General features: G+C 47.1%; 1 protein-coding gene across 1 annotated transcript; it reads left to right on the top strand.

Annotated features, from left to right (window-relative positions):
- Positions 1 to 598: 598 nt before the first annotated feature.
- On the top strand, positions 599 to 1,690 carry Atoh1 (atonal bHLH transcription factor 1). The gene has a single exon (XM_042701562.1). The coding sequence runs from the start codon at positions 599 to 601 to the stop codon at positions 1,688 to 1,690; it is 1,092 nt and encodes a 363-aa protein (XP_042557496.1).
- Positions 1,691 to 15,846: the final 14,156 nt, after the last annotated feature.

The raw sequence follows: 15,846 nt of genomic DNA, 5'->3' as shown, positions 1-15,846 counted from the left end.
GAGCAAACACGCTCGCGGAGTCGGATTACAGCCTGGCAATTAACATATGAATTTCACCGACTGGGACCGCGGGACGGAGCGGGCGGCGGGATCCGGCGCGGCCAGCGCCCGGCGGAACTTTCCTTGGGGTGTAAAAACTCTTTGATTGGCTGCTCGCACGCGCCGGCCCGCGCCCTCCATTGGCTGAGCAGACACGCGACCGGCGCGAGGAGGGGGCTGGGAGGCGCGCGGGGAGGGGGAGGGGAGCCGCGCTGGCGCGTGCCGCTTTTTAAAGGGGCGCAGCGCCTTCGGCAACCGGAGAAGCTTCGTTGCACGCGACTTGGTGTGTGATCTCCGAGCGAGTGTAAGGGAGGGAGGAGGAGGGGGGGAGGAGGATCGAGGAAGAGAAAGAGGGAGGGGGGCGGGAAACAGAGTTACGACGCAGCAGAGGAGACCCTCCCCCCCCTAGGAAAAGATTACTTTGGGGGGTGGCGGTGGTTGGTTGGTTTTTAGGGGAGGGGGTGTGGAGGACACCTCATCTTTTCTCCCCCTGGAGTGGAACCGGGTTGCCAAGTTGCCTCCTTCAACGCCGCCGCCGCCGCACCGCCCGCGCCGTGCAATGTCCCGCCTGCTGCACGCAGAAGAGTGGGCTGAGGTGACGGAGTTGGGGGACCCCCATCGTCACCCCCCATCGCATCACCTCCAGCCGCCGCCACAGCCACCGGCCACCTTGCAGACGAGGGAGCCCCCGGTGTACCCCGCCGAGCTGTCTCTCCTGGACGGCACCGACCCACGCGCCTGGCTGGCTCCGACCTTGCAGGGCATCTGCACGGCACGCGCCGCCCAGTATCTGCTGCATTCTCCGGAGCTGGGTGCCGCCGAGGCGGCGGCGGCGGCCGCCCCGGAGGAGGAGGAGGAAGAGGAGGAGGAGGACGGCCGGAGGGATGCGGGGCGGAGGATCGGCGGCGGAGGGCTCCCGAAGAACCCGGGGTCGGCGTCGGCCAAAGTGAGAGAGCAGCTGTGCAAGCTGAAAGGCGGGATGGTGGACGAGCTGAGCCGCCAGCGAGCCCCTTCCAGCAAACAGGTGAACGGGGTGCAGAAGCAGCGACGGCTGGCGGCCAACGCCCGCGAGCGGCGCCGGATGCACGGGCTGAACCACGCCTTCGACCAGCTGCGCAACGTGATCCCGTCCTTCAACAACGACAAGAAGCTGTCCAAGTACGAGACCCTGCAGATGGCCCAGATCTACATCAACGCGCTGTCCGACCTGCTGCAGACGCCCAGCGGCGGCGAGCCGCCCGCGGCGCCCCCGGCCGCGTGCAAAAGCGACCACCACCACCCTCTGCGCGCCGCCGCCGCCGCCGCCGCCTACGAGGCGGGCGCGGGCTCCGCCGCCAACGCCGCCGCCGGGGCCCAGCCCAGCCCCGGGGGGGCCCCGCGGCCGCCCGCGCCCGCCGGCTGCCGGACTCGCTTCTCCGCGCCGGCCTCCAGCGCGGCGTACTCGGTGCCGCTGGGCTCCCTGCACTTCTCCACGTTCGAGGACAGCGCCCTGGCGGCGATGATGGCGCCGAAGAACTTGTCGCCGTCGCTGCCCGGGGGCCTCTTGCAGCCCGGGTCGGAGGAGAATAGCAAAACGTCACCCCGATCCCACAGAAGCGACGGCGAATTTTCCCCCCGTTCCCATTACAGTGACTCGGATGAGGCCAGTTAGGAAAGTTGAAAAGTTCACAGCCCCGCGGTGAACGATCCCGCACCCTCCACGATGATGGTTTTAACTTTGGATACGTGTAGTTGGTTTTGCTCTCCGAAGGTCGTTGGTTAGCCACGACTTGGCTTCGTAAGGCAGCTACGGTGGGGTGGCTGGCAAAGGCGATTCCAACCCCCCCCCCCCCAGCCCCTAATTGCTTGTTGGAAACTTGCTGATAAAAGTTTCACCTCTCCCGCCCTCCCGGGGCTTGTCCTCCTGGTAGCTAGATGCCCCTGGGCATGCCGAAGTGTACCCGGCACCGTTCATCGTCCCTGCTGCCAATGCCCTGCGGAAACCTCGCGTGGCCCCGTTGCCAGAGAGCTGGGTTGACTTTCTACCTGTGTCCTGGCTATCCATCCCTGTGTGTTGCGCGCGCCCATGGATGGAAGCGGTAGTCTTCCAACGCTCATCTCCCCCCCCCCCCCCCCACCTCCCACCACCAAAAGCGTTCTGTAAGTCAAAGTCAATGCTCTCCCAATAGAGTAGCTAGCGTATGGCCATGAAGCTGTTGGGGAAAAAAAAAAAAAACAGGGTTTCCCAAAGGTATGAACATAACCCACATCCAAACGCGAGAACCGTGGCTTCTTGCAGGAAACTTGGCGCACGCACTTTATCAGTTGCTGCTGCTTCGGCTCCAGGAGAAACTCAACTGCCAATTGCAGACACGTGGTTTTTTTAATTATTATTATTATTGTTATTATTATTGTTTTAAGAGCAGCCACTTACCACCGATGAACTTTTTTTGGCAAATGTGTCGTTTTTTTAAAATAAAAATTAAGAGAATACATGTAGTAGTGTCAAAAAAAAAACCATTTGATCGATTTTATTTTGCTTCGGTAATGTTAGAAAATTTATTTATTATTGAGTGGTACCATTTCTACTTACCTTGATTTGTTGGGTTCTTTTCTTTTTTAACGTTTTCTACTTAAGATCATTTTATTTTAATTTAGCAAAGCCAACTGCTATTGTTTTATGTATTTCCTTTTGCAAATAATAGAATAAACTTGAAAAATACTTTGTGATGTGTCACTTATTCCGTTTTAGAGTATCACAGTCAACGTGACCTTGCACACTTGAGGTATTAAATGCAACTGTATTGGATGAAATAGTTTTAAAGGAACATGTTGTATAACCATTGTCTTCACAGTGCCAGGAACTACATAGTGCGAATGCTCTCCAGCCATAGTTAAATGGTAAGATAAAACTTTCCCCAAATTTGCATAGTTTTGCCTCTTCAACAGATGGGGTCTTCTAGTCTTCCTTAGCAATAGTGTCTTTGGTCCTCTAGATAAGTCAGTAGTTAATTTTATCAGGATTAAATCTTTTAAGCATGAAAACTTGCCAAGCTGAAAACAGTTCGCATAAATCAAATACACAGCACAAGTTTCCTAATAATTCTCTGGTCTCTGTCTCTGTCTGTCTGTCTGTCTGTCTGTCTCTCTCTCTCTCTCTTCTCCCTCCTACTCTTCTTCTCCTCATCCCTTCTGCCAGGTTTTTCTTGCTCTCATGTCTGTTGGAAGAACACATTTTCTTGAGAGGGAAAAAAGGAAATTGGTAATGATCAGTTCAAGCGTTAGAAGCCCACTCCATTCTCTAGGAAATTGCCAATCTCCACTCAATTTCTCTTTCCAAGCTATTCGGCTTCTTCCAATATACAAGCTTTAGCTTGTATATTATCTTGCTTCTCTGGGTTAGCTCCTATCTAGAAAAACCCAACGTGCATTTATAAACTTATGTGGAAATTCCCGCCTTACTAAGGACAAGTTTATTCTGGGTCTCGGGATCATAGATCTTAGAAAAGCTAACACTTTGTATACAGAGAGCAGAAACTGGAGTTTTAAACATATATTTAATTAACAACAGAGTAGAACTACTTCTTAAACGAAAAGTTTGGCCACATTCCACTAGAAAAATGTTTAAAGAAGGAACGGAGGGAGGAAGGTGGGAGGGAAGGAAGGAAGGGAGGGAGGGAGGGAAGGAAAGGAAAGAGGAAGGAGAAAAGAATGGAGAGAAGGATGGAGAGAGAAAGGAAGGAAGGAAGGGAGGGAGGGAGGAAAAGAAAGAAAGAAAGGGAGAGAGAGGAAGGAAAGGAAAGAAAGAAAGAGAGAGAGAGAAAGAAAGGAAAGAAAGAGAGAGAGAGAAAGAAAGAAAGAAAGAAAAAGAAAGAAAGAAAGAAAAAAAGAAAGAAAGAAAGAGAGAAAGAAAGAGAGAAAGAGAGAAAGAAAGTAGCCGCTTGGGGAAAGTCGTTTGCTCGGGCTAGGCATCCTCCTGTCAGCACCTTGGGAAAAGGAGAGCTCCGCGGGATCGTAGTTGTGGGGCGAGCTGGGTTTGTTCACGGGGCAGGCGACTTGGATGTGCCGGTTCTGCTCTGGAGGAGGGAAGCTCAGAAGGTTCCACTGACCACCCGAGTTTCCCCGGCTTCAGCTGAAGTTATCAAGGAAAGCTGAGCTCTGCGAAGCGGCGGCTCCAGACACGTTCCAGGAGCAGAAACCGGGCACCTGTCCTTCAGATAACCTTTTGCACCCGGCAAGTTTGCTGTGGTCTGATAAACATCTTGAAACTTTGGGCTGATGAATAAATCAAGTGACTACTTCTAACACATTTCCAGTTTGTTTTCAATAAGCATACCCAATGGGTATATGCTGCTAGGGAGAGAGAGGGAGAGAGAGAGAGAGAGAGAGATACAGAGACAGAGACAGAGACAGAATTCTTTTCTGTTAGGAGTCTCAGTAGAAGAAGGACAAGAGGAAGAAAATGTGGGGTTTTTTTTTCAAAGAAAACAATATTTAAACTTTCAAAACTACTTATCATTTTCTTACCCACCAAAAACAAGAATTCATCATATTTATTACTTTTCATCAACACAGAGAAACCCTAAAACAGTTAGGACATCACGAATCCCCTCCTTCATATCTTTCATAAATGAAGAAACTTCTGTCCCTAATCTGTCCCTCAAATCACACAGACAGAAAGTGTCCACACGCACAAGTAGACTTTATTCCCTTTCTCCAGGTCAATGCTGTTGGAAAAATTTCTCAACCAACTGATGATGGTCGACAGCAAGTCATCCAAATGCTCAGTGGGGGTGGGTAGGATGGTTCTACTTTAAAAATGTTCGTGGCGCTGTACAGAAGTTGGAAATCACTCCATCTCCATTAAAGACACGCCTTCGCATCTCATCTGAAGAGCAAACAACTGAGAACAGGACATCACATGGGCAATGCTATATCATTCTGATGGAAAAGTTAAGATAAATTCTCCTCTCTCATCGAGACCTGAACAAAGATTCAAACAATCCATTTGGGGGCAAATTGAGTGTTCAAAGTTCAAGTGAGAACTTTAACCTTTTTTTTTTTTTCTTCTCTTCATTTTTGTTTCTTTTTTTTTTATGCTCACATTTCTTTGAAAGACATGTACAATCACATTTCCATTTTAAGGTCCTGTCAGGGAGTTTGCATAACAAACGTTAGGCAACCCCCTTTCTTACACTCCATTAACAAGCTGTAACATATAGCTGCAGGTTGCTATAATCTCATTAATATTTTGGAAACTTGAATATTGAGTATTTCTGAGTGCTCGTTCCCCATATGCCAGGCCACTTCTGCCATGCTGACTGGTTTCTTTCTCTCTATTATTAGCAATTAGCTTCTACCTTCCAAAGTCAGATCCAAGTATCCAAGATACTAGCAAAGGAATCAACTATGTGTGCAAGTTAAGCATGCTTAATATCACCCAAACAAACAAAGAGGCAGCATTTCTTAAAGTAATGAAGATAGATAAATCGGGTTAGTCCTTTGCGAAGCTGCTGATGCCTTCTCGAGTTTTATATACTTTAAGCAGTCTGCTTTATATTCTATGCCTCCTACCATCAACCACTTTAATGTGCGGAAGGTTTTGGCTCGCCACACTTTTGGAAACTTACTTGATTTCACGGACAGCCGAAGGAAGATTATTTTTTGGCAAATGGGCAAGTTTGACACTTTCTTCATTTGACATTGCTAACTGGAGGTCTAGCTTGACCAAAAAAAAAAAAAAAAAAAAAGAAGGAATGGATGGCTTGTTCCTCCCTCTCTGTCTCTCTGTCTTTCCCCCTCCCTCCTTCCCTCCCTCTCTCTCTCTCTCTCTCTCTCTCCCTCTCTCTCTCTCTCTCTCTCTCTCTCTCTCTCTCTCATTCTGAACCTGTTCAGGACTAGTTTCATGAGGCCTCTGTTGAGTTTAGAGATTTTTACACCTGAACCAAGCAAAGTGGCTTGCCATCAAAGAATATCTTGTCATATTTCTCTCCACTGCTCATTTGAAAATTCAGGATCAAAGATAATCAAGTGTCCGGACTGCTCCAAACCTCAGTCTGATCTATAAGCGGACACACACGTCAGTTACAACCTAGACTTGTCCATTGCATGCTAGGAAATGCAGTTACTTGATGAGTGCTGGCCACAGCCAGAGATGACCAGTAGCGGTTGCAGTGCTTACAGTTGTTTTTGTCTGGAGGGATAGGACACCGTGCGGGGCAGATTACAAAAGAAAAGAAAGGTCAAAGTCTTCCTTGCAGCTTTAAAAAAAATCCTCACCCCACCCAAGTCCCAAGACCCTTCAGAGTCCCTTCTTCCTTCCTTCCTCCCTTCTTCCCTTCCTTCCTCCCTTCCCTCCTTCCTTCCTCCCTTCCCTCCTTCCTTCCCGCCTTCCTTCTTTCCTTCCTTCCTTCCTTTCTTCTTTCCTTCCTTCCTTCCTTCCTTCCCTCTTTCCTTCCTTCCTTCCCTCTTTCCTTCCTTCCTTCCTTCCCTCCTTCCTTTCCCCTAACCAAAAAAAAAAAAAAAAAAAAAAAGGAGAATAGGTTAATTTCCAGGCAGCGGAGGAGAGACAAGGGGATTTTGGAAGTTGCAGGAAGATAAAGCGAAGGACCAGGAAGCGAGAAGCGCGGGGGCCGTTCGCGGTAATGTGAGCGTTTCTTAATTAGAGAAGGCTGGCAGCGGCTCCTGGCCGCGGCGCAGCGCGTCTGGAGCGGAGCACGCGCTGTCAGCTGGTGAGCGCGCTCTTCTTTCAGGCCGCTCCCGGGGGAGCTGCAGTCCCACCACCCCTCCCCGGGCCCCCTCCGAGTCCCCAGTCCTCCACCAACCCCCCCCCCCCGCCCCCCAGCCCAGCTTCCAGCAGAAGCCTGCAGCTCTCACCGCCTCCCAAACTCCACCCCGGGCCCCTCTCCTCCCCCAGCTGCGCAGCGGGAGCCGCCACTGCCCACTGCACCTCCCAGCAACCGGCCGGGCCCGGGCGACGGGAGAAGCTGTTCAAGCAAAGCCATGCCAAGGGGGAGGGGACGGGGGAGGCGGTGGCGGCAGCAGGGGTGCGGTGAGGTTGTCCAAGAAAAGTGGAGCCGGTGGCAGAGGCACCTGAGGCGCCCGGGCAGAAAGTAGAAGAGAGCCAAGCCCGTGCGCGCCCTGCTGTCACAGCACACACTTCAAAAAGTTTCTGTTAAGCGGCCTCCCCCCCCCTCCTTGAGATGATCGCAGTGAGCAGGGCTCTTAGACCCCCTTTATATCCGCTTACAATAATCACTGATCCTCCCCCCCCCCCCAAAAAAAAAGAGAGCAGCAGATTAACTCAGCTCCTTAGAAACCGTGATGGGACTTCGTGGTTGTCAGGCAGTGGGATCTGGGGAAATGGAGGCCTGGAAGGACTCCACTTCCTAGAGGTAGCTGCTGCCTTCAGCGGGAAGAGCGCTCTCCCAGGGGGAGCACAAGGCATGCACCCCAGTTGTCTGGCATGAGAACCCAAATTATAACACAAGCGCTTGTAACCCACAGGAAGCAAGAACTTGCTCAGGCTGAACAAACTGTGGGAGAAATAGAAGGGTTCAGCGGAACTCTCCAGAGCTTGATGTGTTAAAGGAGGTGGACTGAGTCCCATCACTGTGTAAGAGTGGCAGCTGCATGGTACACCACCAGCAGTGCCACCTATGACTTGCCTGAAGAAGCAGTTGATACTTTGTGTTGGTAAAGAGCCGTCTGAAAACACAGAGAAATCGCGGGCTAGGCTGTACAGTCCAACAGACCAGCGCAGCAACTTGCTTTGGTGACTGAGCTCTCCCCCTGCCCCCAACTCTTACCCACTGGCTCTTAGACATATTCCCCTACTTTCTCTTTTTTTTTTTTTTTAAATTGGGTACAATGTACTGGGCAGCCATTATGAGATGTGCCGAAATAAAGGGATTTCTTCTTTGCATAGGTTAACACTTAGTGGCCATCTCGGAATAAACATGGGAAAGGAGTTTTGTTCCTTAGGTGAAGGTTCTTGGTACAAATAGGTGAGAGCATCGTCCACTTCTATCTGCCATCAGTTAATTTCATGTGCACTGTCAGGTGTATCCTGTGCAGAGGGGGTTTGCCCAAAAATAAGAGACTTTGAGTGGCTTGGGTTTATTTTGAGAAATCAACCACAGTCCTAATTCCTTCTTTTTGAGCTCAGGGAAGAATACTATAAATACTTTTAATTATTATTCAAATTATTACCAGGGTCAAATCATAATTTCATTTCATAATAAAGCTAAAAGCTTCTGGAAGAGACTAAATGGATTGATAGAGCCAATGTAGCTTCTTGTCCAAAAATCCAACCCAGAGCACCTGGTTACTTGTATAATCCCACTCAGGAGGCTGAGGTGAGAGGATCATGAATTGAAGCCAGTGTGAGCTACATAATGAGTTCTAGGCCAGCCTATACTACACAATGGGGCCTTGCCTCAAACACAGAGACAAAAAGAAGGAGGGAGGAGGCAGGAAGGGAAGAAAAGAAGAAAGGAAAGAAGGACGGAAGGAAGGAAGGCTAAAAGAAGGAAGGAAGGAAAAGAAAGAAAAAGAAAGGGAGAGAAAGAGGGAAAAGGGAGAGAAAGAAAAAGAGAGGGAGAAAGAGATTTTAAAAGGAAGGAAGGAAAGGAAAGAGGAAGGAAGAAAAGAAGAAAGAAAAAGGGAAAGAGAGGGTGAAAGAGACAGAAAGGAAAAAATAAGGAAAGGAAGAAAAGAAGGAAAAATAGAGAAAGAAAGGAAGGAATAAGAAAGAAAGAGAGAGAGAAAGAAAGACAAAGGAAGGAAGGAAGAAACAAGGAAGGAAGGAAGGAAGGAAGGAAGGAAGGAAGGAAGGAAGGAAGGAAGGAAGGAAGGAAGGAAACGAACTCAGGTCTGCTGTAGGTACAATGCCAATGTTCTTTGCAGCATACGCTCCCCTGACTGGATGCCCATTTCTGAACCTGCCACCTTACTGCTGTTGTCACTCTTGCTCAGACTCTGAATGCTTCCATTTTTCATTTGCTTCCTAGAGATACTTTATTTTATTTTTATTTTTAGTTTAGTTTAGTTTGGAGACAACCACAGAGCTGTCCTTTTCTAGAAGACAGGCTCAGGGACACAGTATAGAATAATTTTCTCTTGAAATGCCAACTTTGCTCCTCTAATTTGACTGATTCTGGATATGGCTGCCTCTTCATCTGTACTGACATCCATTTCTAGTCACATCTAGAAAAATCCATCCAAATGCTAAATACATAACATAGACGGTTAAAGAATGTGATGGACTAGATCGTATAGTATTTCTGAGTAGGAATGGCCCCAAAATAATTCATTTCCACAACTGTTGTCCCACCTGTGTTCATAAGACTAGTAAAAAAAAATAGAGCTATGAGTCAGGCACTGATGGTTCACGCCTGTAATTCTAGTTACTCAGGAGGCTGAGATCTGAGGATCACAGTTCAAAGCCAGCGTGGGCAGGAAAGTAGGTAAGACTCTTCAGTTAACCACCAGAAAACAAGGAGTGGTGTAGTGGCTCAGAGGGTTAGAGCACTAGGTAGCCTTGAACCCAAAAGCTTTGGGATAGCACCCAGACCAAGAGTTCAAGCCCTAGGATGGGCCAACAAACCAAAAACAGAGCTATGCAGTTAGTTGTTTCTCTTAGAAGGAGAAATGAGTTTACCTGTTATCTCTGTAGCTGTGGATTATTCAGTGATAACAGACATTTGTTTATTCACCTGGCCATCTGAGCCACTGGCTTTTTCTTTTAAGTCTCCCTCCAACTCCACATTGTCCTGGTGTTTCCTTTGGTGAAAAGTTCTCTTCCTTCCTTGTCCTGGGTCACTACTCCATCTTATACCACCTTTAGTTGCTCATTGATTTCGAGCAAACCGTTTTGTCAGTGTGGAACTTAAATGCTTGCAACTTTCACAGCATGAAATGGAGAGTCCAGAGGTATTTGGGAAGTAGAATAAACTTCTCATCAATAAGGAAGAGTTTAAATGGGTACTTGCAAGAAATCGGGGTAGGGGGTGTGTGAGACTATGGGGAGAGGGGTAGACAAATAAAAGAGGGAAGTGGGGAGCATGCAGTTGAGAGTTCATTGTATACACCACAAAATTCAGAAAAGGAAGGGAAGGGGTGGGTCAAAGGGGGGTGAGAATGTTGAAGGGGGTGGCATGATCAAGATGCATGGTATTCATCAATGGCTTTGTTAAATGGCACCTCCTTTGTACAACTACTTAAAGATAACATTTTTGTGTTTGTTTTTTGGTCAGTCATGGGGCTTGAACTCTGGGCCTGGGAGCTGTCCCTGAGCTCTTCACCTTAAGGCAAGTGCTCTACCGCTTGAGCAACAGTGCCACTTCCGGTTTTCTGGAGTTAATTGGAGATAAAGAGTCTCACAGACTTTCCTGCGTTGGCTGGCTTTGAACCTCGATCTTCAGATCTCAGCCTCCTGAGTAGCTAGGATTACAGGTGTGAGCCACCGGTGCCCAGCTCTTAAAGATGACTTTTTTAAAATTTAAGAAAAGTTTGTAAGCAACTAAATAGGCCATATTTCAGCATCAGGGGCTAAACTTCACACATGCAGCTATGTCTAGACATTTTTCCACAGAGAGGAAATATTACCTTGCTCCTGCTCTTCACCCCCACATCTGTACCAAATGTAGCTCTGAGGTGGTTTGGGGTTTGTTTGCTTGTTTGTTTTTGTTTATTTTGACCAAATGTTATGTTCACACTGTTTCTTAACAACCCCTACATGATGGCCCCACACAAACTACTTGGCCAGCCATTTCCCCCACTGTTGGGGCCTTCTGCATTGCTCCTATTTCTCAAAAAAAGAGAGTGGCACTGTGATGTAGCCCGTTACTATGTAGCTTTACTTGAAAAAATGACCCCAGAGAGTTGGTCATGCGTCAGGATATTACTTTCCCAATCACTTATTCCTCTCCGGTGTCAATATTGCTATAGACAGCTGTGAATCTCCTCAGACCACAGGTACTATTTTTGTTTCCATGTTTTCTGGTATATCCTGGACATGTGTTATGTGTTAGCTACTCTACTCAAAGACTGGAATGGTGAAGCAGGAAAGCAGCCATCACATTCAATGTGCACATGTGAACCTAGAACCAGGTAAATTGAGGAGCCAGATGAAAGGGGTTGGGAAGGAATGTAGAGAGTAATGAATGGGGTGACTGATCAAGCTGCATTGTACTCACAAACTGACACGAGCAATTGAAACCCTTTTGTACAACTACTTAAAGATGATTTTTTTTAAAAATTGCTAAGCGCCAGTAGCTCATGCCTGTAATCATAGCTACTCAGGAGGCTTAGATCTGAGGATTGAGGTTTGAGGTCAGCCTGGGCAAAAAAGTCCATGAGACTCTTCTCTCCAATTAACCACCAAAAAAAAAAAAGCCAGAAGTGGAACAGTAACTCAAGTGGTAGAATGCTCACCTGGAGGAGAAAAAAAAACCCAACAACAACTCAGGAACAATGCACAGCCCCAAACCCCAGGATGGGCACAAAATAAACAAATAATGAAGTCAAATGGCAAATTGATTATGGCCCACACCAGGCCCTCTTATCTCTGTCTTGAAAACTCTTACTCAGCTGCTTTCTCTCTGGGCTTGGGCACTGTCCTTGAGCTCTTCAGCTCAAGGTGAGCGCTGTACCACTTGAGCCACGGCGCTACTTCTGGTTTTTGAGTGGTGTATTGGAGATAAGAGTCTCACAGACTTTCCTGCCCAGGCTGGCTTTGAACTATGATTCTCTGATCTCAGCCTTCTCAGAAGCTAGGATTATAGGCGTGAGCCACCAGCATCCGGCCTCAGCTGCTTACTCTTACTGCTGCCTGTTTTGAAATAAGTTCTCACTGTGTAGCTGGGGCTGACCTCCAGCTGGCAACCCTTCCTTCCAGTCTAGTGCTGCCACACCAGCTACCAGGGCCTCACTGAGAGGATCACCCTGTGCCTTCAGGCAGACTGAAGTGCTCCTTCCTCAGTGCTCCACCTGGGCCACACCCCACAGTGTACTTGTGTTTGGAAGCGCAGTTCTGTGAGCCCCCAAGTCAGATAAAGACGAGCCTTTGTGTCCTGCCTCTAACACCTGATTTTCCTGTCCATGACTGAATGAGACAGACTGATGTCCCTACAGCTGTTTTCTTCTACTTGCCCTCTGTACTGGATTACTCTGAGAACAATCTAGAAGACAGAGGCCATCTCTTCTAGCCTCTGCCTCTTCCATTTTCTGGCTACTTCTATCACCCGACTCTGCTTTCTGGTCCATTATTCCTATGCATGAATGTTCATGTGCATCTTTTTCTAGCAATTTCCAATCCCTTATCATTTCCTTCTGTCATCCCTCCTTCTGACCGTCTCATTTGCTTTTCCCCCTCTCTCTCTATTTTCCTTTCCCCAGTCCTTACCCTCCTTGCTACTCTCCCTCCCTCAGGTCCCGCCCTTCTCCTCTGGCCTAGAGTCCAGGCCCTAGTAGCAGCCAGGACAGTGGCTGGTGCAAGTGAGCATCTCGCAGAGACAGGAAACTGCATCATCCTCCCTGCCCGGGAGCAGCTGTGGCAATGCCCCTTTCGCCCTGGCCTGGACAGGGGCAGTGATGGGCAGGTCGGTGACCCCAGCTGGGGAAACAGGATCTCCTGTCAGTATGCACTGGTGTGTGTGTCTCCCCCCCCTTCCCCTCCCCCTTCTCTGTCTTGTCAAGAAGGCCCAGCAGTGTTTCAAGTGACTTTCGCCTCCTAATCTCCCTTAATCACTGATGCGGGTCAGAATGAGCCCATCTGTTGGATCAGGAGTCAGAGATCTCTATTTCTTTGCGGTCAGAATTCTCCCCTTGCTAGAGTAAGCTTCATTTAATACACCCATTATCTCTAGCATCTGAGGTCCTGCACTTGTCTGTCCTTCCTTACACCAAGCCAGAGCCAGCCTGCCCATGGCCATGATTGGAGACTGCTTTGTCGGTTCATCTCCACTGCGACCACTCAGTCATTCATTCTTCACAACATTGTCTTTTTCTCTACAGCAATCCCAGTTCTGTTTCTTTTTCTTAACCATCTACCTTTACAGTTTTGTTTACTGGTTCCCTTTTCTTCTTTTTTTTCCCCTCATCTAGGGGATAAACAAACCACTCCCCTTCGGCTGGGGAGGGGTGCTATCTTCAATCGCTGGAAACAATTTTGGTCCAACATGCTTTAAATTGAGTTTACAGGATTTGACACAGACTAATACACAAAATGAAATAAACCATTCAGAAAGGTGCCCTGGAGTGTGTGGAGGTAATTGATCCTAACTCTGTGTGCTCCTGAATTTTTCAAGAGGAAACCGGTTCATCTCTAATGGATGGCTTCACTGTTATTGTATGTTTCACAATCAGCAGGGACTTTTGTGTCTTTTAGCATTTACCTCATGAGTCTCAAAATGAATGGAGAAGACATTTGGCTAAAGTAGCAATACTTCTATGAACTGGAGAGAGAAAGAGGAAGGAAGGAAGGAAGGGAAGGAGGGAGGGAGGGAGGGAGGAAGGGAGGTGAGGAAAGAAGGAAGGCAGGGGAAGAGAAGGAAGGGGAAGAAAGGAGAGGAAGAGGGGTAAATTAAGGAGGGAAGAGAGAGAGGGGGAGGGGAGAGAGGGAGATTGCTACTCCAAACCCATTAAAGAGATTTCCACCTGCCCAATCTTGTGGTTACTTGATGTCTGCTCAAGTCTAGAGGTATTCACTAGGACAGCTGGCAAATAGGGGGTTAATCATTACAGAAAATAGTGTATCATATCTTTTCAGTTTGTTTTATACTGATGGGCAGTAAAGATTTATGCTTCAGGAGAAAGCTAGAACTGTTATTTTGGGAGTATGGTTGGCTCCTTTGAAAGTTTAATTCCTGAGGCAATGTCGGTACAATCTGTTGGTGGACATCCTGAGCTCCTTGCAAAAGAACTCGAATCCTGGGACTTTTATCATCTGGCTCATGATTAGCTACTTGAAATCACATTAGGTTTCTGAAGAAAGTGCTAACATTTATGGCATTTAAGGCACCAGCAACAATATTTTCAGAAGAAAAAAAATCTTTATAAATTAGATGATACCATTTGGCTAAATAAATGTCCCCTTTCCTGTTGCATTTGACAAAAAGCGCATTTTATCTTCGCATGCTTCCATTTAGGACTGCTCACATTTTCATTTAGAAAATTTCCAGGGGCTGACTTGCCCTTTCCTGCCTTACCAATAGAGAAGATGGTTATTTTTCTTGAAAATTAAATCATGGATACAGATAAGATAGATATAGCTGATCAGTATATATTTTTCATTTTATATGGTCCAATTCTAGGAAACCAAGATTAAAAGAGCTATTTTTTGTCACCAGCTAGTTCTTAACACAGATCATTCATTGTGGCTCTAGTCTGGGGCAGCACCTGAGTCTCCCTGAACCTCCATCCTCCTCGGTCCTGCCATTATTAACTCCCTACCCACCAGTAATCTCATGCGGGCCCATTATCTATTGTCAATATTTTTATAGCCTATGAAAAGAAGTGCTGCTTACTTCCTGTTACAAGGGAGGTAACAGGGTTTTTTTTCTTCCTCCTTTTTTTTTAAAGTAGATAAATATGTACTCTCCAAATAAGTTTGATAGAGGAGGTAAAAAGGGAGGAGCAGAGGAGCCTAGCATCTGCTGTCTTGCGGGCTTATGGCGTGGTTAATAATTGCTCTGGAATAGTTTTGCAGGGTGTAGGCTTTCTGAAACAGGGAGCAAGGAACAATTCCATTCTGAAAACTTGTTTTTTCCTCTCTGTTCATACACCAGCTCTTACACATTGGGTTCCTGGGGGTGGGGGGAGGTGGTGGAAGGGGAGCTGCTGTTGTTTTCTTTTAACTAACTTCTCTATTTGTTAATGCTTTTTTGACAAATCTCCTGGCTTTGAGAAATCTCTAGAGGAAAAGTTTCCTGGACAAGATAAGTTGAAATGGAGTGATCACATTCAAGAGAATGGAGCTGCATGAGAAAGGGTTTGTAAGGATCTAAGGACAAGTTTTAGGATTTATTATTTGTGTTATCAAGACTACTTAAGTATGAATAAGCGTTTTTTTCTTTTTTCTTTTTTTTTTGGGTCCGGTCATGGAGCCTGAACGCTGGGCCTGGGCGCTGTCCCTCAGCTCTTTAGCTCAAGGCTAGTGCTCTACCACTTGAGCCACAGCACCGCTTCCGGCTTTTTTCTTTTTGTTTATGTGGTGCTGAGGAATCGAACCCAGGGCCTCATGCATGCAAGGCAAACGCTCTATCACTGAGCCACCTTCCCAGCCCCTACAATACTTTTTGAATAATGCCACTCCTTCTACCATTCTCCTCCATCTTTCTCCTTTCCATCCTTACACTCAAATTACATAGTTCCAGTTTTACATAACGTATGTTGAATATATTGACTACATTTACTTACCCTTCCTCCCTCCATCCACGCTCCCCCTCTTTGCCCTTTCCCCCAAAACCTGTTTCCACTTCTTCATAGATTAAGTATTTTTAAAAGCTTATGCACATAAGATATAGGTTTTAGATCAAAGTATGCATGTACTCTTTCTTTTCTTTTCTTTTTTGTTTGAGACAAGATTTTACTAAGTAACCAGGCTAGCCTTGAATTCTTGATCTTACTGTTTCAGCTTCTGAGCACTGGGATTACAGGCGTGCTTTACCAGGTTCATCAAGCCCCTTCTGTAAGAAATGACGCTTAACATCTTATATTTCTACCACATGGCTACTCTGAACAAATAAATGACCAAAGTAAACCATACATTCCCTGAACACAAAGTGCTATTGTGTGTCTGTTTTCAAACATACTTTTTGCTATACA

This window comes from Dipodomys spectabilis, unplaced genomic scaffold (genome assembly GCF_019054845.1).
Source record: "Dipodomys spectabilis isolate Male_0828 unplaced genomic scaffold, ASM1905484v1 ptg000297l, whole genome shotgun sequence".
Classification (NCBI taxonomy): domain Eukaryota; kingdom Metazoa; phylum Chordata; class Mammalia; order Rodentia; family Heteromyidae; genus Dipodomys; species Dipodomys spectabilis.
Note: the sequence above shows the minus strand (reverse complement) of the source record. Positions and strands in the feature narration are given on the sequence as shown.

What these genes read in the sequence shown, in the direction of transcription:
- Atoh1 (XM_042701562.1), top strand. Translation starts at nt 599, where the DNA reads ATGTCCCGCCTGCTGCACGCAGAAGAGTGGGCTGAGGTGACGGAGTTG.